The sequence below is a fragment of the Lissotriton vulgaris genome, chromosome 4_1 (assembly GCF_964263255.1).
Source record: "Lissotriton vulgaris chromosome 4_1, aLisVul1.2, whole genome shotgun sequence".
Taxonomy (NCBI): Eukaryota; Metazoa; Chordata; class Amphibia; order Caudata; family Salamandridae; genus Lissotriton; species Lissotriton vulgaris.
In genome coordinates, this window is record NC_141691.1 from 314,990,095 (window position 1) to 315,015,765 (window position 25,671).

Here is a 25,671-nt window from a genome sequence, read left to right on the forward strand (position 1 = left end):
CATTTTCAAACAAATATACAAAAATACACAATGAGACGCTTAAGAAAAACAAATAACATTCAGGAAGATTAGATATTCTTCATTTCAGCTTTTCCACATTTAATCAGGAAGTCCATTTTCAGCTACAAATATACTTTGCTTCCTTCATGACTGACCTATCAGAGACTACTTCCTGGCTCCATTCTTCCGAAAAGACAGAGCAGCCCTAGGACTGCAAGTCATCAGTTGTCCACAAGACCCAGCCACTGAGGTGGCGGGTGTTCATTGGTGAGCGTTTATAGTCCTTATTGAATGAGGGATCTGATTGAGGAGAATATTACACTGTTGAGTGCTTCGGTGAGTCCTCCTTTAGTCTTGAAATCCAGCTGTTAGCATCCATTTAAGTTCTACTGAGCCAAGACTTCCAGAGGACCAGGGTCCCGGAAATGAAAGAATTGCCACCACAGGATATCAGTCTTAAGGCCACCTTCAAGTTTTGAAGGGTGCATTGTATACATACATCGTAGTGCAACCGCTAAAAACAAATGTATGTTCCACAGTAAAAGTATTTCAAGCATTATAAAACAAGCTTTATCTGGCGTGTTATGCGCTTTATACTGTGAAGAAAATATCTCCAGGACGGTTCCTTAGAAAGAATTTACTGGCCACGCATAAGGAGGTAGAGTCACCTAGGATCATATCTGTGGTCAATGTCCATTCCCATTCTCCTCCAAAACTTCAGTTTCTTAGAACTTTGGAAAAAATAGCTCACAAGATGTGTACATTAATTGTTCGCAGTAAACATTTTAGGAAGTTGAACGGCTAACATCCTATGTTGATTTCATTTATAAATTAGTTCTTTAGGGGACGTTCAAATATATAACGCCACACCTTCATTTAGGAGTGCCCCAATTGAATGGCACTAATTGATTACCTAGTGCAGTGATAGTGGGAAACATAGTTGAGTGCTAGTCATTTGACAGTAGACCATATTGTTTGGCTCTCAGAGCTTTCAAGTGTACTCTTTGGTGAACATGTATATGAAGTGAGTACTGTACTCTTTTGCTGAAAAATATCATCTTTGTCAAAGCGTTAAAATAAGGTGAGGTAAGTGCAGAGTTCCGAAGAGGGATCTTATAATATTTCTCCGAGATCTGTATTAGACAGAAGCCAATCCCATCCCACAATAAGAGAACCGATTGATGTTGAAGAATATAATGAGCCTAACATTAGGTCTTCATATGCAAAATTATACATTATAAAATATTCCTCTGATGTTTACATTTCTAGATGTGCCTCAGTTCTGATGTGCAGTCTCAATGGTTAGAAAAATAAATGTTTAGATACCTGGGTGTTGCTTGCCATACTGTAGACATTTTATACACATATGTACAGTGAATCCTTTTAAAATGAGAAACCCTGAGCTTTTCAGTGAGGCTAGACAGTTTCTGTGCTTTTGAATGACTGGGTGAGTACAATACCAACCCACTCTATGCACCAAGCGTTACAAGACAGTGTAGTTTATTCCCAGAGTGATCCAAAATGTCTTGTGACATGATGTCTAGTAAGTTCATAATTTAATAAGCATAAATAGTAATGTCAATGGCGAACGTTACATTGTAAAATATAAATAGCTAGATCCTTTCATGCCATTAGTTGCAAAGCAAGCATACATTTAAAAGAAATTCTGATTGTAGAAAAATATCACATGGCATGAACACTGAATGTAAATTAGATAATTGTTCAATTTACTTGAATTCATTATAGTCAAGTCTTCCAAAAATAAATCTTTAATTGAACCAAAGACGCATGACATACACCGCTTTCACTTTTTAACCTAACCCTATTTTCATGCCTTTGACTGTGGTGAAAAAGCCTTAAACATGGTAATCAAGTTGTTAAAAGTTAACCTCTGAGCACTCTGGGGCTTCTATTACTGTATTGAAGCAAATAGTAGAGAAGCTAACAAGCTGTTCCATGACCTGGGAGAGTTGCCATAGTCTTGAAACTCAGTCCGTGTCATTTGAAAAGTATGACACAATGATATGAAATTTGCATTGTGTTAAATTAATTGGCCACTCACCTACACGGTCCCTACTTTTCTTGACATAAACATGGGTTGTTATGTCTTCAGTTGTGATGGAGAATGACCAGTGACTGAAGATATCCATATCGTTCGATATATCACAAAACGTTTTAACATTTTCACATGATTTGAAGCGGGTGGGGGAGAATATTTTTGTTGTGAGATATGTATCCTTTATACATTTTTAAATGTCTACTGGTGTATCATTTCAGCTCACTACACTTGACAGAAACCAACAATATAAATAGGAAGTTTGCAATTTGTAAATTTTCAATATTTACATTTTTCGCAAAAATTTGTTTTCTGAAGTTGCATATATTGCACTCAATTGAAAACGATATCAACTGTGATGAAAGATGATGTGTCCAGAATTGATGAATGTGCTTATAGAAATATAGGAAAAGAGTGTGAGATAGAGAGGATATCTTTTCGTGAGCAATTATTAGGAAGATTGTCTCAACTTCACATTACTCTTCAAATGTCATCGTTCAGTTCTTTGCCCATGGGAATTCCTGAGCAAATATAGCTACATTCACAGTTACAGAACATGCCGGAATGTTCCATCAAAGAGTTTACTCCATTCAATACAGCAAAGAAAGATATTCTAATAAAAGTACAAATCCGTTCTTCTGTCTTGTGAATGGAACAAATCCTTCCTTCTTTCCTGAGAATGAATATCTGGAACGGCATAATAAAAAATAACATGTGAGCCAATAATTTTAACATAATATATACATTGTAAAACCAGATGAGTTAAAGACAGAAAGGAATGTCACAGTACCAGATAAACACTGCATAAACACAATGCTATTTCAATGCAAGTGAATAATTGCTGGGTGGAAGAACTTTATTTATTGAGCAGTTTGAGCTAATGTATTCATAATATTAATTATAACATAAAAAATCTCAGAGGATTTTCTCTAGATGCTCAGATAAATAGTATTTCCAGTATCCAACTCAATGAAAATATACAATTATAGATGGGTAATAGAGAATTGTAGGGAGGTTTTTCACCAAGGGGTCTGATTGACATCAAATAAACAGCGAGAGCAAACCTTGAGTTGTCTATGATGTTACTCAAAACCCTCGAGGTTATAATATTATGTTATGTATGGCCCCCAAAATCATCTGCCCCTGCTTTCAACTGTTTCCAGTGGCAAAGTAGTGATGGGGAGTCATACATAACATGGCTTTTGTGATGTATGTATCCCTGCACCAAAGGGATTTATTTTTACCTATGATCACTGACCAACTCCCACCACCTTCTCTGCCTCCCTTCCCCCTTCTACAGCTGTGTTTCTGCTTTCAGTCATTGCAGAGTAGCAGATCTTCACTAACAGGCTCTCAGGGAGGCCTATCAGCCTGGCCTGGAACGCCTTTATAACATCACAACAGTGGGTAACCTGTTTTGTTATCAACTGTTGCTATGTCATAGCAGTAGATTATGAGATTCAGAAACTGAAATAAATGTTAGAGGCTCTCCATGACAGCCATACAAAACAATTGTATTATCACTCTTAGGCAAAATAAGCCCTGCGAGGAATTACAATTGTTGCCTTATTCCCCACAAGTCTGATTTCCTTTGGAATCCACCTGCTTATGTTCCATCCACCCTGGAGTGGAGGCACTTTACTGAATGCATCTACTCTCAATGGCCGCTCAGATGCTTTCCCTGATTCCCTTTTCCTTTTGACATGGTTTATCATTGCTGTTAGGGTTCAGAATTACAGAACCTCGTGGCTCATGAAAAATCGATTACCACATATTGCACTCAGTATGGAAATAACTGAATAAAGTTATAGGATGATGGAATAAAATTATTGCTTATTGAAGTGTCCATAAAGATTGTGTACAAATGTACTCATAAAAGATTTGTTTCAGCTCAGTTGGATTACATCAATATATGGATTCTGTGTTGCTTATGGGAGTGGTGAGACAGTAATGGGTCACAGGGAAAATGGAACATCATGCCTCTCTCGAAAGCCCTCCAAGGAAAATGTAGACACATTAAAAGCTTTTACAAATCACAGAACTGGAATCCCAACACTGGACAATTTTCTTTCATCTCCCACTTGCACTCTTCTATCTCCCACGTTGACCAATCCTTTACACCAGCCACTGGGGGAGAAAGAAGTGAAAATCCTCCCCAGCAGCCGATCAGACTATTCTTCAATAGAATTAAGATTTGAGGAATGTAGACCACCCAACCTGGGTAATTGGCATCTTAACACCTGATGGCGCTGAGGCAAAATATTCATGGAGGGTCTCCAGGAAGCAATAACGGCATACCTCAATACTATCATTGGCTCAGTAGGTTTGACTACTACTATATGGGAAGTCTTCAACCCACGATGACATTAAGGCTCTTATCACCGGCGCTAAAAAGAACAAGACAGGGAGGCAGCTGCTCTCAAAACAAACATAAAAGTGCTAGAACACAACATCACATTCATTGGAGGTACACTTCAAACACTGAAACAGCTAACACCAGCCATAGAAGACCTATGATGCCTGAGATTGCATACATTCAAACACAATTTGGCTAGCACCGCAATACCGTACTCACGAAAGGGTAGACAAAGCTGCCCACCTCCTGTACTTGTTAGCAACCAGAGATTTGGAGTCTAGGGTAATTCCTTATGTGGCAATGGCAAACTGGCTTATGCGGCCCACTCCATCACTGAAACCTTCACGGACTATTATTCTTTGCTATATGTGAGTTGCACACTACCATATATAGAGAGAACGGTCCTTATAGCTGACAATCTCCCTATCTGCCCCCTCAATGCCTCCCAAAGAGAGGAACTTGGGGCCGCAATCACACTCAAAGAGATACAAGAGGCCACCACCTCCCTGAATTTAGGTAAGACAACCATGGCCCCAGTGCATTCCCTGCCAAGTTTTTCAAGTGGTAGTCACCCCTGCTAGCCCCACGTTTGAGGATATGGCAGGAAAAGGCCTTCTGACTCAAGACATAAGAGGAGCAACTAATGTAGTCATCCACAAGGTGGGGAAAGACCCCTCCAACTGTGTTTCCTGTCACTCGATTTCCCAGATAAACATGGAGGAGAAAGTATTAGTGAAAATCCCCGGCCATGCAACTAGTACAGGTCATCTACTGCCCCGTCAAACAAGACCAAGATGGCTTTATGCCAAAGTGGGAGACCAGACATTGCATTTGGCGGCAGCATTTAATTCTGGGCTGGGCATAGGAACTATTAACGAAAAGAGGCCTAGCACCTATTTTTTTGAAAAAGCTTTTGACTTGGTCATCTACCCTTCATGTTCCACATCCTTCATAGAATGCTCTTTGGCCTCTGCTTCTTGCAACGGGTCAAAAATGTATCTAGCCAACACTGGGAAAGAGTCTGGGTAAATGGCGTACGGTCTACACCATTTCCAATCAAAGGGGGCGCAAGACAAGGTTGCTCCTTTTCCCCTTTCCTTTTTGCATTGGTAATCGAGCCCATGGTAAAATGGATCCAATATGATGCCCAATTCATCAGTATCCACTGGGGATCCCCATTTGAAGAACGAGTCTTACTATATGCAGACGACTTGCTGTATATGTGCTGAAACCGGAACACTCGGTCCCTAGGCCATTAGATATCTTGTGGAAATATAGTGAGGCATCTGGACTCCATGCCTGTTGATTCTGCTGACATAAACCTGGAATTGCACTGACTGACTAGGGCTTGGTATACATTTGTCTGACCAGTTCTTCATCAGCAAAGAGCTGGGGCCCTGGAAGTCATTCTGGGGAAAGGATAAGCTAAAACAGCCCTGTGCATGGTGCTGAGAGATCTTACTGTGGGTCTTTGCAGAGCGGGAGAGAGTGTTGAGAGAATGGGCCTGCCCTTCGACATGTTGTCAGTTACATCAAGAGTCTCCTGGAAGTAAATGGTCCTCTTTGGCCTGTCGCGGGCTGCCTACGACTGCATTCCCTTCATCCTCTGCTGGAGACTCGAGACCGCTTGTCTCCACACCCAGTCTGTACTGTCAGTGTACACTGCCACTTCTTCGACCTTGTCAATTCTGTTGTTTCTAGGGACTGTAAGAACTGTCCTCTTTTTACCACCTGTGCCAAGGAGGGGCGAGCGGGGGCCAATTTCCGCAGAAAGGGGTAAGTAATTTTCCCCGCAGCATGCTGGGGGGTAGATCTCAACACGCCAGTGAGAGTTAGCCCCAGATTCAAGTCGCTGTAAAACTGTTGTACTGTGACTGTCGGAAGACTAACTGCATCCTGGTTTGATGTTTCTGCTTTCCCCACGGTCTGCACTGGTTCCCTGCTACCATCAGGAGCTGTGAAAGTGGCTTAATTTAGAGGAGAACTTGTAGTGACCAGCTTACCAACAGTTCAGCAGGGAGCTACCAGCCTACCGGAAGCGTTGTCCTCGGCTTACAACCTCCTTACTTTCAGTCACCATGATTTGCTTCAGCAACCCCAGCTCACATATTCTGCATCATTGTCGAGCAGCAGCCATGCACCACCCCCAGTTGTCACCACCATTCTCCAGGACCTCAACTGCATGCACCTCATTTGCACACCTACAATGCAGCTTTGGGGTATTTTTAGCCAAGGATCTGTCTTTATGCTTATGATCTACGGCAGTATTTTATGTAGTTGTGTGTTGCCTGACATGTTAATCACACTTATATTGACTAAATCTGTTTACTGTATGTTATGTTTATGTTATTTTATGTTAATCAGACTTATAAAGCGCACTGTCACCCCACGGGCATCCTGGCGCTGAATTACGTTAGTTCTACTGTTCGCACATGATACTATGAAGATATCAATCACTAGGGGATGACGGCTGATCTGAATTACACCTTGGGAAAGAGCCATGTTCTAAGCCTTTCCCTAAACTGTAAGAGATCTTCTATTTGTCTAAGATTAGACAGAAGTTTATTCTAGAGCTGTATGCTCTTCCTCCAAACCTTGTTGTTCTGAACCTGGGCATGCTTACCAAGTCTGGTCGGAACATACCATTCAAATTTGCTCTGAAGTGGCATGGGCCCAAGTCCATGCAAAGCAATAAATACAATGCAGAGCGATTTGAACGGTATCCTCTGTGTTACTGGGAGCCAGGGAAGCTCTTTGAGGACCTCTCTTTCCTTTATTGCTGTGATTAACTGAGTGCAGTGTATGCTACTCTGACTGTGGGAAGGCTAGTTTCTATCCGTACTTGCAGGTGCATGATCTACCCACGCAGGGCTGTTTCAGTGCTTCTAAATATATAGGGGGTGTAAGGCACAATTACACACCAGGGTGCGGAGTCCTGTAAACCTCCCCTGGAGGCACTCACACCTGTCGCTTTCATCTAGCTTGGACTGAGATCACCTGCACATTTCTGGGCAGACACACCCAGAGAGGGCTGGAAACACCTGCTCGCGCACCAGCTCTGACAGACTCCTCCAATGTATCTCTAGAGATCAGTCTTTCAAGGGGCTTTTAGACAGTTTTCAGGGTCAATCTAATGCTTGGAGAGCCCCGCTCCCTAATATAAAGGTATTAAGAGTTATTAACTGCCCTGGAATACTGCTGCTTAAGATCTGAATACCTAAAAAGAAATACCCAGAAAAATAATTAGAAAGGCAGAAAGGGGCGAAATAAGGAGGAAAAGAAAAAAGGGAAAGTTGTGACAGAGGATAAAGGAAGGGCGAAAAGAAGAAGAAAAAAGAAAGAAAAAGAAGTGTAGAGTATATAGTGCTGTAGAAGGAAACATGGAGTGGAATCAAGACGCAGCTTTGATATTTGGCAATCCTGGCAACACTGGGGGTGTGCATGTCATTGTGCAAAACTGAGGAGGAGATGATGTCTGGCTGGTGCCCAGCTGACTCTGGGAACAGCGATCAGCATGGCCCTGTCCATTCAAAGGACATTATGGCCCTCTCCAATGCTCACTGCTACCTGGTGGACCAACTACCCTCCATGAACTCTCCTCTGCTGCTGTTTGATGCATAGACATTCATATCTGGGTTTTCCCTCCCCCTTTCCATCTGTCTCTTCTGTCTGGTTATATGTTTTCCAGTGGCAGCTGGTGAATTTTACACCGGAGCGAAGCGAGAAAGAAATTAAAAAGGAGAGTGAGGGAGATTCTCTCACCGCATGAACATTTTTTGAAAAGTTTAACCAAATGGTGGGTTTTAAGGCATACAGTCAGTCATTGAAAACTTTTAACTTTAGTGCAAGGCAAAGAGCAACAGCACGGTGTGCAGTGTTTTCACATAGATGTAACCTCACATATAAGTATGCACTGACAAAAGAACAATAAGATCTCAGTTACAAACGTTTATTTGTGTATATTTATCTAGCAATTGCTTTTTAGGTCTCGGCTAGTGTAGGCTGCGCACAAGCGCAGTCTCGCTGGCGAGATTTTATGTTTCTTAGTAGCGAGGTTAAACTCTGCCCCTCTTCTCCATTGGCTGGCTTCCTAAACGGCGGCCAGCCATTGGAGAAGAGGTCCCAGTGATGGTCTAAGCCCCGTCTTTTTCGGATTGGGGGGCGTGTTTTTTTGTTTTGTTCTACCTTGTGACGTTCTCACGTAAAAACACGGCCCCCAGTCTGAAAAGGACGGGGCTTAAAACGTCACTGGGACTTTACAAGGTCTCAGGCATTGCTTGTTTTATTCTTTATTATTATTATTATTATCCAGGCTCGGCGCAGACTTTGTTCAAATAGAACACGGGAACTGCCTGAGGCCCTGTCATAAGCAGTCGCCATGTAAGGGTCAAGCAAATGCAAATAGAAACATTTCCTGGTATCGCAAAAAAATTTCGACTCCAACAAGACACCGGGTGTTAGTAGGCTCTACTCTGCCCAGTCTGGCATAGGCATTTGCTGCGAAATTCTGGCCAGATCGACTACCTCGCTAAAGTCTCTCGACTATTGGTTAATAAGCTCAGCGCGTGCCCAGGGGCATCCGCTAGCGTTTAGTGTGTGTCGGGAGTGCAAATGATTAGGATATAATCACATGCGCATTTGGGTCTATTAGTATGGTTTCCAAAATGTTGTGGCATCCAGTTGGAGCTTATGGAGGCTGTGTATTCAGAGGCAGGGGCGGGTTTGTCTGAAACCCCTCACTCCTTTTTGTGTCCTCCCCCCCCTCAACCCTCACCCCCCTCCCCCACCTGTTCGCACATGCAGCGGCGCCCCAGTGGACAGGCCAGGGCTGGGTACGATGAGAGGGAAAAGTTGCTAAGCGATGGCCGTGCAGCTCCGTATACCAGAAGGGAGCACCACCAAGCGTTACCATGCTCGAGAAGGGTGCCGAGCTCTTGAGCTCCAAGCGTTGTGTCCGTCACTACGCGGCCAATAATAAAATTTTGGCGACGCCCAGTGGGGGCCACAGCAACAATAGCAGCGCTGCCCCTGGCAATGGCAACTCATGGGAGGAGGGCAGTTCTGGTTCTGGCAGCGACGATGAGCAGGGTAAGGAGCCTCTGATGAGAGCCTCGAACGTGCTCCCTTCTGCCCCCCTCCTTAACTCACCCGTGTCTCTGTCCCCGCAGGTGGAGGCATGTGGGTTGGGCTGCAGTACCAAGCAGTTGTGCCCGGAGTACGATGCGGGTAAGTCTCGGAGAAGCCAGGATTAGCTTCTGGGTGGTGGTGCTAGTGGTAGACTCAAACTCATTCGTTCTCTAGCATTGGATCTCGCATCAGTGACACCTCCTGGTTGATTCTTGCTGTGACTACCATCAAGGGCTATTTGCTTTTTTGCTACATATTAGTTGCAGGTGTGAAAACAGACTGTTGCAGGGTTATGCTATGACGTGTAACTTTATTTTTTTATTGTTTGGCCTGTTGTTCATGGGAGAAAGCGTGTTGGGCAAACGTGGTGTGACCCGGAGGGCAAACTACCTTACACTTTAAATTTATTTCCCTAATTGCCTATCGATCGTTCATGGTTGTCATTTTGGTATTGTGAGTGTATTAAAGGAACAGGAAGTAACTGATATACCGTAACCATCATTCACAGCCCATGGTCGTTCCAGTCTGTATGCAGTATTTTTTTATTAGACCTAATACATGACCCAGATTCTGAACGAGGACCATTCCACCCTTTTCGTTAATAGCCGTTTTTATTCTGTAATGAGTGATGAGTGATGATGGGGCGGGAAGTGAGGTGTGTTAGTGTGTGGGTAAGGAGGGTTGATTCAAGATTGGCTCACGCCTTGTAGTGAGTACCCAGACTGTCAGGAAGCTCTGCTGCCATATGACTGTGTGTGTGTGTGTGGCTCTCTGTGTGTGTGGCTCTGTGTGTAGCTCTGTGTGTGTGTGTGTGGTCCTGTGTGTGTGTGGCTCTGTGTGTGTGTGTGGCTCTGTGTGTGTGGGGGGCTCTGTGTGTGTGTGTGCGTGGGTCTGTGTGTTTGTGTGTGGCATTTGCGAGAGATTAAGCTATTGGCATTGTAAATGGCAATGCCATTTATTTATTGTAAATGCTTGTTACAGTTCTGTTGCTTGTTTCAGGCTTTCCACGATTCAAAAGAAACAAAGCCCAGAATCAGACAAGCAACCTTCCTTTATATTAAGTGGACACTCTAACTCTAATTCTGACAATATCCACGTTTTGTTGACAGGACATATTGTACCGTTCATCCTAGAAGTTTTCCACCAAGAAAGTCACAGCCTGCTAAAACTGGCAAAATTAAGGATTATGCTTCGTCTCAGCAGAATCAACCTGGGCAGTGCCTGCTGTTGTGCTCATTTTTCTTTAATTCGCCTTTTGTTTTGTGTATGCTTGCTTTGTAGTCCACTTATGACACACATTGCCCACATAAAAAATATTTTCATAAACATGCACACATACATGTGTCTTTGAAAAGCTCTTGTGTTGCAGTTGTTTCTAAACGTGTCAGTGCATCACACCACGTTTAAATATGTCATTGAGTTTTAAAACTGCTTTAGGGAAGGCACTGTGAGTGCACACACTTTAAAACCATGTTTTCCACAATCGGTTTAAAAGGGGAGCAGCATGCACCAGACACTGCCTAATGCATTGCCCTCTGCTCCAGCCACTGGTAGCTCCCCTCGCCCTCCGAACCAGGAAGAGAGCGTGTAAAAAAAACTGCTTGTGCTGCCACGATATGCGCCTGCGTGGGCGGTAACATAAAGGACCCGCAGCAGCACGCGGCAGCCCTGCTAGCAGGTGCACCTGAATGAAGGGGCGTCACATAAATGCCTCAATAATCCCTTTGACACACACAAACACACACTTTACTGCTTTGTATGAATTATATATTTTTTGTAGCATTTTCTTATTCAGATATGCGCATTCGCTTTTTGATCTTTGGCAATACTGGTTGCTTTTTGCAAAAACGTGCCTTGTGCAATTTTTAATTTGACATTAGATTATGTTCCGCATGTTTTACCAAATAAGTGTTTATAATGGAAACAAACAGACAGAATTTCACTGGAGAGAACAGGGAAAACTGTACACCACTTATGCCTTTACCGTCGGCCGTGGCCCGTGCAGGTAAGATCGGTGAGGCCGGGAGGGGTGGGGGTGGGAGGGTTTGAATTTGACAGATGACGAGGGCAAATTCATTATTTCCTTAATTTTCCCTCATGGTTGTATGTCGAGCCCCCCAATACCTCCTCCCCCCAACCCAGCCCATCCACCCTCTCGTTCTCACCTGCACGGGCTGCGGTTGTTCACCAAGCACACCCCCTTCTTAGTACATTAGTGCACATGTGTCAGAGGTCACCAGAGATGCCGCTGCTTGTGCGAGTCCCCTGAGCCTGTCAACAACAGAGAGACGCAGTGGGCCAGGCCAGCAGTAACTGATTAGAAAGGCTCTGCGTGTGTTGGTCAGTCTAGGAGACCTGCTGAGTCAAGGGGCAGGGATCCGGTTAATCCTGTATCAAGCAAATTCGCCTTCGCAAAGGCCGAAATTCGCAGAATTTCGGCCTTTGCAAATGCGAATTTGCTAAATGGAATGTATTAAGCAAAATGTGGTGCAAAATAAGGAATCACAAATTTGCGATTCCTTATTTTGCAATTGCATTTAAGGAATCGCAAAGTTTGTGATTCCTTAAATGCAATGTATGTAGCCAAAAAAATGTGCTAAATGCCCTTAAGGAATCGCAAATTGCCACCAACTTCTAGTTGGTAGTAAGTTGCGAATTCCTTGACAAATGCACGTTTTTGCATTTTTCAAAGAGCCATGTGACGCACATACATGCCCTTAAGGCATGTATGTGCGCCACATATGCACCCATGCATATTTCAGGGCTGCAACAGGGTGTCCTTTGGACACCCCTGCACCCTTGAAATTATTCTCAATTTGCAATTAGCAAATTGCGAATCGCAAATTGAGAATAACTTCACATTCATTCCTATGGGCCTCCTGGCCCATAGAAATGAATGGGAAAGTATTCCTTAATTGCGATTCACAATTTACTAATCGCAATTAAGGAATTTTAAGTAATAGCAATAAGAATGCGATTTTGTACATATATAAAAATCGCTATTTGGGAATCGCAAATGGGTATCTTGATACATATGGCCCCTAGTTCTCTAAAGAAAATAAAGCGAGGCAAGCCTCGCTGACACGCTATTCATTCTCTACAGATGGAACAAGAATCAGTCAAAACAAGCGCTTTCATCTCGGGGGCGCAAACTGATGCAGGCGGGAAGAAAAATGACTCATGTGATCAGCCTGCGTCACATTAGCATAAGAGGCGGCTCTCGTTTAAGGGCATGGAGAGACCAGTAAAGGCCTTGATGCACACCACATCTATTAATGAAATGTGTTACTTGCATTAATAATCTATTTTTCAGTCAGCTAAGTGAATGCATTAATCGTGGAGCAGTGCCATCTATTGATGAATGCAAGTGGCAGACCTCAATGCTGGCACAGATGAGCACAGCTGCTAACAGAAAGAATATATTCCTGTCAAGGTTGCACTAAATAAAAAAAAACAGAAGAAACCCTGTTTTGTTGTCCACGACGAGTCCCTTACTTATACTGGGCCAGTCTTCTTCTTGATGTTGCTGCAATGCACCAGGTGTGCCAGACTCAGCACTAGGCATGGGCGGAAAATCCGTTCCGCTCGCGGATTTTGCGGATTTTCGGGAAATCCGCAATCCGCGAGATTTGCGAATTTCCTGCAAAATCCGCAAATCCGCGAGCAGCGGATTTTGCTCGCACTGTTCGCGTGAGTTCGCGCCCCGCGAATAAGTGCGAAATTGCAGAAATATGATCTAAGCAAAACTGAAAGTAACTACTTACCAGGTTCAAAAGTTCAGGCACATCATTAGTAGCCATTTCCTGTAGTGCTTCCTGAGGGGCCCCTCCAGAGTTCAGTTGCCAGTTGAAACTATTATGTGACCCTGCTCTGAACCTCAGAATAGTTACACATATGCCACAAAGGTCATGAATTACAGCTAAGGGAGACAAGCAGGAGCCAGGCTGGAAGTTAAAATCCATTAATCAGCCCCTAATTCATTATTGTCAGTTGGGGCAGGGCAGGTGTTGTAACTAATTTTGCAACAATGAAAGCACTTAGCAAGTGCAAAAGATCACTAATCAGGGCGCACTAAGGAAGCAGGTGCCAGCTAAAAAAATATTCTGTGACACATTAATCAGCCCCAAATTAATTCAGGTCACTCGAGGCAGGGAAGGTGTGCTTTGCTTTGCCGAAAATAATGTACACTGGACAACCAGAGGGTGTGGTGATGAAACAGAGGGTGGCATGGGTGGGCCAGAGGGTGGCATGAGTAGTCAGAGAGTGGCAGTGGTGACATAGAGTGGCAGTGATGAAGAAGAGTGTCCCAAACAGGTTGGACACGTAGAAACAACAAGTTCGCAAAACTTGCGACCCGACAGGTAAGTTCGCAAATTGCGAAATTGTAAAAACCCTCGCGAACTGGCAGAAACACGGGCGAACACAAAAAAAAAAAAAAATCCGCAAATTCGCGGGAATTCGCGGATTTTGCGGATTGCGAGTTCGCAAATCCGCAAATTCGCGGATTGCCAATCCGCAAAATCCGCTCATGCCTACTCAGCACACGCACACACAGTACTCAACACACGTGTTCCCACTACACTCCTCTTACTATTTGTGTCTTCTCCTGATCGCTAGAAAGTTGTTGCCACCACTCCCTCATTGTCTTCATCGGCCTGTCACGCCCCCGGCTATAAAAGTAAACAGAGTTCCCTTAACTCTTCCCAGGGCCACCGAAAAAGCACCTGGGAATCCATCCTATGGATGACTTTGCATATCACACACACCCTCTGCTATGATGTCACTTCCGTAGCGTGTTCCTGAAGGTCTGGAACATGCTCAGCAGGACATGTCCAAAATCCCTCTCCCTCATCCCATAGCAACAAAAAACACGTATTCGGCCCACTCCATCACCGAGCAGCAAGTGGTCATGTAGTCCCAGCTGCCCAGTGTTTCTTCTCTTCTTGCCTCTAAGTCAGGGGAGGAGGCGACGCCTATCAAGGCATTTCTCACCAGGCGCCCCTGATTCTCCACCACTATCCCCGAGTCTCTCCTTCTGACTTTCCTTGTGCAATTTTTACCTATATCTCGCCCTTTACGCGTTCCTTCCGCCCTATCTCTCTATCTCTCCATTTCTCTCTCGTCTTTCCCTGCTCACACCCCAGCAGTGAGCTACTGTCTGCTTCTCACACTCCTGTAGAACCAAACGCTTGTCTATCCCAGACTCTGCATACAGCCCTCCTCTTCCTAATCTCTTTCCTTCTTTGCATATTCACTCTCTTTTCTCTCTCAATGTCCTTCAGCGTGGCCCTTTCTGCTCCTCACTGCATCCTGCAACATGCCTCCTAGGAGGGTCTCCCCAGGCGTGACACGAGTTGTGACTCTCTTCTGTCTGGCGCACACTCTCTCCTCATTGTAGGAAAGTCAAAGAAGGACGAAACTGAAGTTGTAGTTAGAGACGGAGTTTATTAGATGCTCACGTCTTAGGAGTCAGGATAGGAATGCCAGCCCAACAGATGCATTACAACCATTACATTCTGGGTGTTTCAAAACATAACAAGCAGCAGAGAACACGAGCTTGTCACGAGCAGCCAGACATGCCTGAACGCTCGTGACAGCTCGAGTCAACAGGAATACATTTCCAACACACCTTCCCCCCTAAAAGAGAAAAAAAAAACAACAAAAAAAAAAAACAAGATCAATTCATCACAAAATCATTAAACCTGGCAGGTAAGCGATGTGAGCGTACGGCTCTGGTGTTGTCAGGATCACGCACAGCTTGAGGACATTCGCCATTATCACTCATGTGGGAGCACTCGCCATTATCACTCATTCTTCCAACATCATAAAAAACACTGCTGTCCGAATCTTCCATCAATTGAAAAGGACCATTGAACAAGGAAACCCTGCTCAAGTTCCAGACAGAACCACCATCGAGCCTGACTGCATTTCTAAAGACTTCAACAACCTTCTTGGGATTTGACCAAACAGGAAAACCTTTACTCACACCTTCTTTCTTTTTAATGCGAACAAGGTCGCCCACTTTGATAGAACGACTAGACGTAGAACCAATCCTTTTAGCCATATCACGTTTCATCCTTTCCTTATATGACTGAACCCTGTGTAGGACGGCTTCAAAATCAACTTTAGAACAATTTTCGAAACCAGCTAAATTTTTTTTTAGCCACCAAGGGACTAGCTTGGTGCTGGGCTTCCGCCCTCTCAGAAGCTCAAAAGGGGTGACCAAGGTCACAGAATTGGGAGAAGTTCTATAAGCCAATAACATGGATTGCAAAGCATTCCTCCAGTTTAGATTACCTTTGATAGAAAGCTGTATGGCTTCTTTGACCACACGGTTGAAGCGTTCAACCTGACCATTCGCTTCAGGATGGAAAACTGCGATCTTCCTATGGACAATACCACATTTAGCGAAAAAAAGCTCTATCTCCTTACTTACAAACTGTGGCCCATTGTCAGTCACAATTTCCTGGGGAATCCCTTCCCTACAAAAGGTCTCATCTAAGAATTCTATGACTTGATTCGAAGTTACTTCCCTAACCATTTTGACCTCAGGCCATTTAGAAAAATAGTCTATGAGTACAATGCCGAAAGCCTCTTGCTTTGGTAAACAACTGAAGGGCCCAATGATGTCTAACCCCAATTTCCGCCAGGGACCTAAGGGTAAATCAATGGGACATGGCTCAGGGCGTAGAGCAACAGCAGATTTATCACTGTTTGAACATTGGGTACACATCCGCACAAAATGTTCAACGCACGAGTCAATACCTGGCCACCAAAAAGACTCCTTCAGACGCCTCCTGGTTAAAGAAATCCCCAAATGTCCTTCATGCGCAATTTCAAGTAGGGAATTCCTAAGTTGAAAAGGTGGAACAATCTTGTCGCCACGAAGAATCAAACCATTTTCGACAGCAAGTTCCTCCTGGACCTTAAAAAAACCCATCATGTTACCAGATAACTTCCTCTGTTCAGGAAAACCCTGTATGAGGTACTTCTTTACACAGCTTAACTCCAAATCTTTATCCATCTCTTCCATCCAAACATCCTCCTTTAAAGAGAAATGTTCGCTGCACACAGAATTGACATCTTTAAAATTGAAAGCAACCTCACACTCTTCTTCATGCACAACTTCTGAAGCATCAGATTCAGAAATCAGTCTGGACATGCAATCCGCATGAACATTCGCCTTTCCTTGAACATATTCGATTGAGTATTGAAAGGATTGCAACCTAGAAGCTAATCTAGCAAGGCGTGCTGACATAGATCTTCCTCCACCCGGAGCCATGAGGTACACCAAAGGCTTGTGATCGGTTTTTATCAAAAATTTAGTCCCCCACAAAAAAGGTCTGAAATGTTCAGCACCCCAAACACATGCCAGTAACTCCCTTTCTATAACGGAGTAATTTTTTTCAGCATCACGTAAAGCCCTAGATGCATAGGCCACAACCCATTCTTTCTCACAATCTTTCTGCAAAAGAACTCCACCTAAACCAGAGGAGCTGGCATCTACCATGATGATGCATTTTACACCAATGACAAAAGGTTTTAAACAAGGAGCATTCACAATAAACAATTTTAGAGATTCAAAGGCTTGTGTCATTACATCAGTCCACACAAACTTTGCGTTTTTTTTTAAAAGACATCTGAACGGATCAACTTTCACTGAAAAATTTGGAATGAACTTTGCATAAAATTCAATGAGGCCTAAAAAAGCCGCCAGTTGCTCTTTTGATGTAGGCACGGGAGCATCTACAATGCTCTTTACATGATTCTTTTTCGGTTTGATCCCCATTCCACTAATGGTGTGTCCGAGATATTCTACCTCTTTTTGCCTAAACTTGCACTTATCCAGGCGAAGTGTAAGACCCTTCTGTGCTAAAGCAGCAATCACACACCTTAAATTATTGTCATGCTCATAGTCATCCTTCCCATGCACTAAAATGTCGTCCTGGAATGCTATGGCACCATTCAAACCTTCCAAGGTATCTCTCATTAACCTCTGGAACACAGAGGCAGCACTAGCCAATCCAAAGGGCATACGACAAAATCTATATAACCCTTCAGGTGTGATAAAGGCAGTAATATTTTTGGACTCTTCAGCAAGCACAACCTGGTGGTAAGCACTGGCTAGGTCAACACATGAAAAGACTTGTGCACCAGCCAATGTTGACACCATCTCATGGAGGTTTGGTAAAGGGTGCGAATCAACCCAAATGGCGTTATTTACACTGCGAAGATCAATGCATAGCCTAAGTTCACCATTGGATTTAATCGAAATAACGATTGGAGAAACCCAAGGTGACGACTCAATAGGTTCAATGATCTTCTTCTCACACAAATCTTTTAGCATATCCTTAAGTTTGACTCTATAGGATAAAGGAACGTTTCTTACTCTGTGTCTTACAGGAATAGAATTCTCATTCAATTTGATGACATGTTCAAAACCCTTGTACCGACCCAAGGTACCACTGAACACTGTAGGAAATGATTGGCGTAAATCCTCAACAAGTAAGGAACTGTCACCAGAGACACTAAATACACTCACAGGTTGCACCACATATACGGGAGGATCAGCCCTTGGATCAATTTTCATTCCTAATTGATATTGGTGTGGCCAACTCAAAAGTGACAGACCGGATCTTGACACATAAATCTTCCCTGAAATGTGGTTCCCAGAGAATTGTAAATCTGCTATGAAATAACCAATTAGGTCAATTCTATGACCCGTATAACCACCAGGGGAAACATCAGAGTCAATTAGATTCTTATTCGGAAATTTATCTTTAAAGACGTTTAAAGAAATTAAAGTGTACCAAGCACACAAGTCTACAAAAATTTCTAAACTCACATTATCAACGGTTATAAAACAAGATGGAAATTTTTTGCAATCACCATCTTCACAAACATTGATAACGGTGTTAACTTGAAAAGTCCCTTCATCATCTGATTGAAACTCTTCACAACATTCATGTACACAATTTGTCTTCCCTGGTGTGGATTTACAATACTTGGTAAAATGACCTTTTTTATAGCACTTTGAACAAGTTTTGCCTAGTGCTGGACAATTCTTACTGTCTGCTAAATGTCCATCACTTCCACACCTAAAACACAATAGTTTAGTAGTTCTTTTGTCATATTTCTGATTCCTATATTTGTTATCGGTCTTAGCCGAAAACTCATTTCTCTGCGAAAAACTCTTCTTAAACTTATCCCTGTCTTTAGATACACTGAAAACATCACTCTTGTCATTACCTCTGATTTCTTTAACAAACTTTTCTGAATGTTCTATAGACTTTGCAATGTCTATAGCATTATTGAGAGACATATCAGAGGTTGTCCAAAGACGTTCTTGCACTTTTTTGTTATTGGTTCTCATTAAAATCTGGTCTCTTAAAACTTGCTCATAAGAGATATGTTCAAAATCGCATGTCACAGCCAACGACCTTAAGGCTGAGACAAAATCCTCAACAGGTTCATCAGAACGTTGTTTCCGAGAGTAAAATATAAACCTCTCCATGACCACGTTCTTCTTTTTCCCATATCTCAAACATAACTGTTGTGAAGCATATTCATACACATCTATTTCTCCAGGGTTCACTAAAACAGGTAAAGTTTTAAATTCCTTCAAGGCAATGCCGCCTAAACAATGTTTCAATAAGGACAATTTCCTTTCTGGTTCACACTCCCCTTCTTCTAATACATCAACATAAGCCAAAAAGACAGGTTCCCAAATCTCCCAAGCCATGGGTGGCTCTCCAGGTGATGACAAAAATGAGGGAGGTGGTACAATGCCAGACATGTTACCTTAAGTGTTTACACCCTATGAGATAATTGATATACACATCCAACTATTATCAAAGTATGTATGAGCATTTAAAAAAAAACAATTGTATTGTGAGTCATAAATATGTGTAAAATGCGAATAAATAGTGACCTAAATCATTCAACACAGTTACAAGAGAGAAAAGAAAAAAAAACAATAATAAGTGAAATAATTCTGAAGTTTGCTTATAGTTATCTTGGATCGAATTCCAGTAGTTGTTCGATAATTAAGGGTAGCAGGATCTTCACAGTCCTTTAAAAGAAGGAACGATTAGCTTCATGCACTGGTTTCCGTTTGCGCGAAGAAAGAAATCGGCAATGGGTTGCCTAGCAACGTTTCGTGATGATCGTCGTGCGCGATGATGGAAAACGTCACGTTGATTTGAAGTAACGCGATGCTTGAAATCGCGCGATGACGTAGAATTGCGCAGTTCCGAATGGAGTGCACGGACTCCAGCAGAGAGAATTCAAAGGATGCCAGTCGTACGATGACAGAACGTAGGATTGCGCAATCTGGATAGAATGCACGAACTCCTGCACAAAAGTAAGGAAAAAGGACTTTTAAATTCTTAAGATCCTTCAGCTTCCCTTTACAGCGTAACAATCCAAAAGGTCCTTCCGCTTCCCTTTAAGTAGTTATAATCCAACGCTGTTGTGGAAACACCGGAAATTTCCTTAAAAAAAAAAATCCGGGATAAAATGACAAAAAAAAATAATCCAAAGGTCTTTAGGTGCAGGTGAAGCAGCTCCCGCTCGTCGCCAGTGTAGGAAAGTCAAAGAAGGACGAAACTGAAGTTGTAGTTAGAGACGGAGTTTATTAGATGCTCACGTCTTAGGAGTCAGGATAGGAATGCCAGCCCAACAGATGCATTACAACCATTACATTCTGGGTGTTTCAAAACATAACAAGCAGCAGAGAACACGAGCTTGTCACGAGCAGCCAGACATGCCTGAACGCTCGTGACAGCTCGAGTCAACAGGAATACATTTCCAACACTCATGTCATCTTTTCTACTCACCACCTCGTACACCTCATCTCCCTTTTTTTTCTTCACTCCCATCCTTGTTCTGTTCTGTTTTTCTTTCCAACGCTTGTCTCTCTCACTTTCCATCTTCTATCCTGGTATCCAGTGCTTAACTTGCAGAAGAATAATTACTGGGGACAAGGATTTACTCAGTAGCCCTTGGCCGCCGCCAGTGAATGTCGGCGTTCTGAATACCAAGGCTGTGTAGTCTTGATTCCAATACATGCTTCTTTAATACACTACCAAACACTCTGTCTCTTTATCACACTCGTGCAGGTTCCTGCTTTCTCTCCTTTGTCACGTTATTTCCATCTTTCTCTCCCTCCTTCTTTTCCCCTTGTGTGTGTTTTCACTCTCTAAAAGTGGGCCAAAGTCTGTGGGGCAAAAGTAAGTGCCAGCCCCCAAAAATGAGTGTGAGTGGCATAATGAAACTTGAGCGGGCCCCCCTGCAAAGTACCTAGAGGGAGCCCCCATGCTACTGACCCAGCTGGAGGGAGCCCACTGGAGCTCGGGTCCCCTGGCATCGAGGGGCTGTGGGGCTATTCTTGTGTGGTAAATGTCCTCTCCACTGTTCCGGACCAGATAGACTGTACTTTGTCATCTGTGACATCATAGAATGCCTGGGTGACTCTCTGGCTCTCAGTGTCTCTCTCTACCTGACTGTGGCAGTTGGTCATCTCAGGCTGAGTTGCTAACAGCTAGCTCCTGGTGGGGTTTACTTCTCTTACTACATCTCGTCCCACTGCAAGTGGGTTCCACCTGCAACCACTGGCTCAGATTAAGCACTGGGTATTTCTCTCTCTTAAATCCCCCTCGATGAATTCCTTTCCTCTATCAGTTTTGCAGAGCACTGTGTACCCTATCACTGTTTGTAATTCACGTGCCACTTCAGCCTGAGCTGTTTCTGTTTTGTATCAGAAGAAAGCTTCCATTGCTGTTGCTCTACAGTGCCTTTTTGTGTGAGGGAGGGAAGGTGGCAGTGCTCCTATTGTGCTGTACTTGTTCTGTGATGGAGGGATGCTTACATTGCTGCTCCCAGGCTGCACCTCTTCTGTGCAGGGTCAAGACTGATTTGCATATGGCTGCATCCAAACTGAGGTGGCATGGTGGGCAAAAAACAATGGATTGGGGGGCAGCCCCAAGCGATTGCCAGTGGCTGAGATTCATTTCATCCATCACCTTGTTGTTGTTGCCCCAGAAATGATTGGAGTGTTCCTACTGTGTTGACCCTGTTCTATGATGGAGGGAGTGTTGCACTGCTGCAGTCGTGCTGTCCCTGCTCTGCATTTGAGAGGATCTTGCACTGCTGCTAGGGTACGGAGCATGATAGAGGGAAGTTCACTCTGCTGCTGCCATGCTGTACCTCCATTGTGTATTAATTAATCTTGACAAAACCTTCTATAAACTACTATAAACCTTACTATGCAAAAGAAAAAATGTTTGACATTGTCAGTGCTTGTTACCATTTACACAAACTATCCTTTGGAGTACGCCCATGTATGTGTCTTCCTCTTTGAACTCGGCCCAGGCAAAAGAGGTCTCTTAAACGACATTGTCACCTCCTGATGAAGCTGTTTCAGTTCCTCTGCTGCGGATGGATTTTCATAGGTAGGTAACTACCAGGCCATTTAAACAAAGGTGGCAGACATTGCTGTTTTGGATTCACACTTACCTCAATGGACAAGCACTACTAGATGCTTTGATCATGAAATGTGAGATATAAAGTACTGATGTACACAGTGCATCAATTAAGGACATCTACACAATTATGGCCTTACCTCATAGGTTAATTTGTAAAAGAAAATAAGTGCCAGGGCCCACGTCAGGCCACAGGAGCTTGCACCATCCATTGCCCCTGCCAGCGCTGCCAATTACAGTACCAACACAACTACTAACCCTCACAATCCTTCAAGTGTAGCAAGTCATACTATTCAAGGCACCCAAAGCTATACGAACGGCTTGGGTAACACATATTAGTATTCCAAAAAGGGAGCTCAAGAGGGAAAATAAACCAGGGCACCCTCACCTCAATATTGTCAACATATAGAAACCTGGTTACATATTACACATATAAGTTTATGTAAGCTTATGTGAGGCCCTTCCTTGAGTCACCTCACTTTTTAGACCTGTACACTTGTCAACGTTTTGTGGGTTACCGGCCTGTTTTGATTGATTTTCTATATAAAAAGACACATATGGGGGTTATATGATTACATATTGTAGTATCCCATGTTAAGTGCACCATTCCTTCTTAGAATTGTTATTGTACATTCCCGTCCTAAGATTCTATCTGTACTAGCTGGTCAGATCCTACTGGTGTTATGCTGGAGGTGGTTGTTAAGCTGTCTCTCAGAATAAACTACTTCCAACTTATTCTGTGGCTTCTTGGAGTATTTACTACATAATCTGGCGACGAACGGGATTTACAACCCCAGCTTCAAGAGAAGAATTTACAATTTTAAAGACATTTCTTGGAAAATATTCTGAAAAACTGACAGCGTTCGCCTTTACAGCTAAAAGTTACCAGGTATTTTACTATTATTTCCTCGTGTGTGTAAGATTGCACCAGCGGCTGTCTACTTTATTAAGTGCCTTGATTGCACCAGCGGGAGTTTTATTCTAATTAGTCCTGTAAAGTAATCCTTGGATTTGTTTTAATTGAAGGACCTTCATTGACTGTTTTAAACTGCCGCGCGTGTTTGGTGGAGTGCACCTCATTTGTTACCCTTCCGTTTTTTTTTTCTGGATCTGGGTAATTTAGCACCATTTAACATTATTTTACTGAGTGGCTTCGTCGATCTTTTGCCAGCGTGCGCTGCTTATGCTGTTATCTCCATACAGCATCTTTTAAAAACAAAGGTAAACTCACCAACGCGCGCCTCGCACCGTTCCCGTGTCTTCTCCCCGAACGAAGGAAGGAACACTTCACGCGTCATTCCGACGCCACCACGCATCACGCTACTACGTGTGCGTTTCAGCGGCCATTTTGTTTGTTATTATTTTACCGTTTCCATGACTACAAAGCCACGATCTAATTTTTAAGTATTTCACCATAATTACTTCATCGTTTTTGTTCGTTTTCACTACTTCTACGCTCTATTCTTCATAAAGACCACGCTATCGACATTTATTTAACATTTGTCATTTTTTTTTTATTGTAAAAAAAAAAAAAGAAGAGCGACTTTGAAAATTTTACTGTGGATGTTCCTGCTTTTCATTCTCCACTTCAGACAACGGTGACTACTTTTTTTGTTTTGGGTATATTTCCACTAAGTCTATTTTATAACTGAAATACCTCTTGAACTTATAATGTCTAATAACATTATTTCTCCTGCACACTTTTTACCTACTGCTGGAGATCCAAAGGTTGAATGGGATCTTTGGTATCCCACATTTCTAGCTTATGTTGATGTTATTGAAGAGGATGGCTGTTCTCCCAAAAGGAAGTTAGCATTATTAAAAAACTGTTTAGGTGGTGCAGGGCTTAAAGAATTGGAAAATTTACCTCCCATTGAAAATGTTGGTTCTGGTGATCTAAATGTATTTGAAATAGTCATAAAACAACTTAGCACTAGATTTGGGAGAAAGATCAACACTGTTATGGAAAGATTTAAATTTTACTCTCGAATACAAAAGGATGATGAATCTATAGAAAATTATGTAGCTGCTTTACGCACTTTAGCTGGATCCTGTGCCTTTGAAACTATAAATTTCGAACAGGTCCTTAGAGATCAAATTATGATGCGTACTAAAAGTAAAAAAATTCAAGAACGTCTCTGGATGGGGACTGATTCTTCTCTCACTGCTGTCTTGAACATTGCAAAGGGCATCGAACACTCTGAATTATTTGTAAATGAAATTAGAAACCAGGATGTTAAAAGTAAGGTGGTCATTCCTGAAGTTTCTTTGGTGAAAAATGTCAATAGTTTTAAGAAAACTCCTGTTCCTTTTAGAAAAGATTTTTCTGGAAGGGAGAATAGATTTCCTATTAGGAAAAGCCAAATTATTTGTTACAGATGTGGGGCAAATGACCATGTAGGCAATTACAGAGGTTGTCCTGCGTGGAACAAAATTTGTGTCAAGTGTAAAAAATCCGGGCATTTTAGTAAAATGTGTAAATCTTCTCAAAAAGTAAACTTTTTGTCCTATGAAGATTGTGAAGATGTTGAACAACCTTCCGAAATCAACACTTTGTTATGTGTAAGTGACACAAAATGTGAAGGGTTTCCCTCCGACATCATCACTATTAATGGTAAGGATATTTCTATGCTAATAGATTCCTGTGCTTGGTACACTTTAATTGGCAAAAATGTTTTTGATCGCCACTGGCCTTCCACTAAGTTATTACCACCTGACGTACATCCTGGTGGGTACACTGGTAAGAAGATTGATATGGAAGGTTACATGTGGGCAGACATCAAATTCAAAGACAGGACCATTAAAGGGAAGGTCTATGTTTCATCTAAGGGTGCGTCACTATTATGTTGGCCTCACCAACATGACCTTGGCATTAAGCTTGACCCAAACGCATCACCTCCTGTCTATGTTGTTCCTCCTGAAAATGATTTCATCCTCCAGTTGAAGCAAAAATTTTCATCCATTTTTTCTGACAGTTTGGGAACCTTCACTAATTTCAAACACCGCATAATACTTAATGATTCAGCTATTCCCATCCGACACAGAGTAAGGAACGTTCCTTTAGCCTACCGCGAAAAATTGAAGGGAATTTTAGCAGACTTAGTCGATAAGAAAATCATTGAGCCAGTGGAATCCTCTCCATGGGTTTCGCCAGTAGTTTTGTCCCTCAAAAGTAATGGCGAACTCCGTTTATGTGTTGACCTTCGTAGTTTAAACAAGGAAATTTGGATTGATAGACACCCTTTGCCCTATATCCATGAACTCATTTCTACTTTATCAGGAGCTACTGTTTTTTCGACTCTAGATCTAACTAGTGCATACCACCAAGTGTTGCTCCATGAAGAGTCAAAGTTTTTGACGACATTCATTACGCCTGAAGGCATGTTCCATTATTGCCGGATGCCTTTCGGTCTAGCCAGTGCGGCTTCGGTCTTCCAAAGACTAATGAAGACCGTCTTAGAGGGTTGTCTGGGTGCCATCGCCTTTCAAGACGATATTCTTATTTATGGGAAAAGTTATGAAGAACATGATGCTAATTTAGAAAATGTTTTAAAATGTGTCCAAGAGAAAGGTTTAACTTTAAAATTATCAAAATGCAAATTTAGGCAAAACAAAGTCGAATACCTGGGTCATGAAATATCCTCAGAAGG

General features: G+C 42.7%; 1 protein-coding gene across 1 annotated transcript in view; it reads right to left on the reverse strand.

Annotated features, from left to right (window-relative positions):
- Positions 1-1,013: 1,013 nt before the first annotated feature.
- The window catches only part of VGLL1 (vestigial like family member 1), a 73,225-nt gene continuing 48,567 nt past the window's right edge, over positions 1,014-25,671 (reverse strand). Inside the window, exon 4 of the mRNA XM_086918647.1 lies at positions 1,014-2,743. Within this exon, the coding sequence (XP_086774773.1) occupies positions 2,670-2,743 (74 nt within the window). The 3' untranslated portion in view covers positions 1,014-2,669. The remainder of the gene's footprint in view (positions 2,744-25,671) is intronic.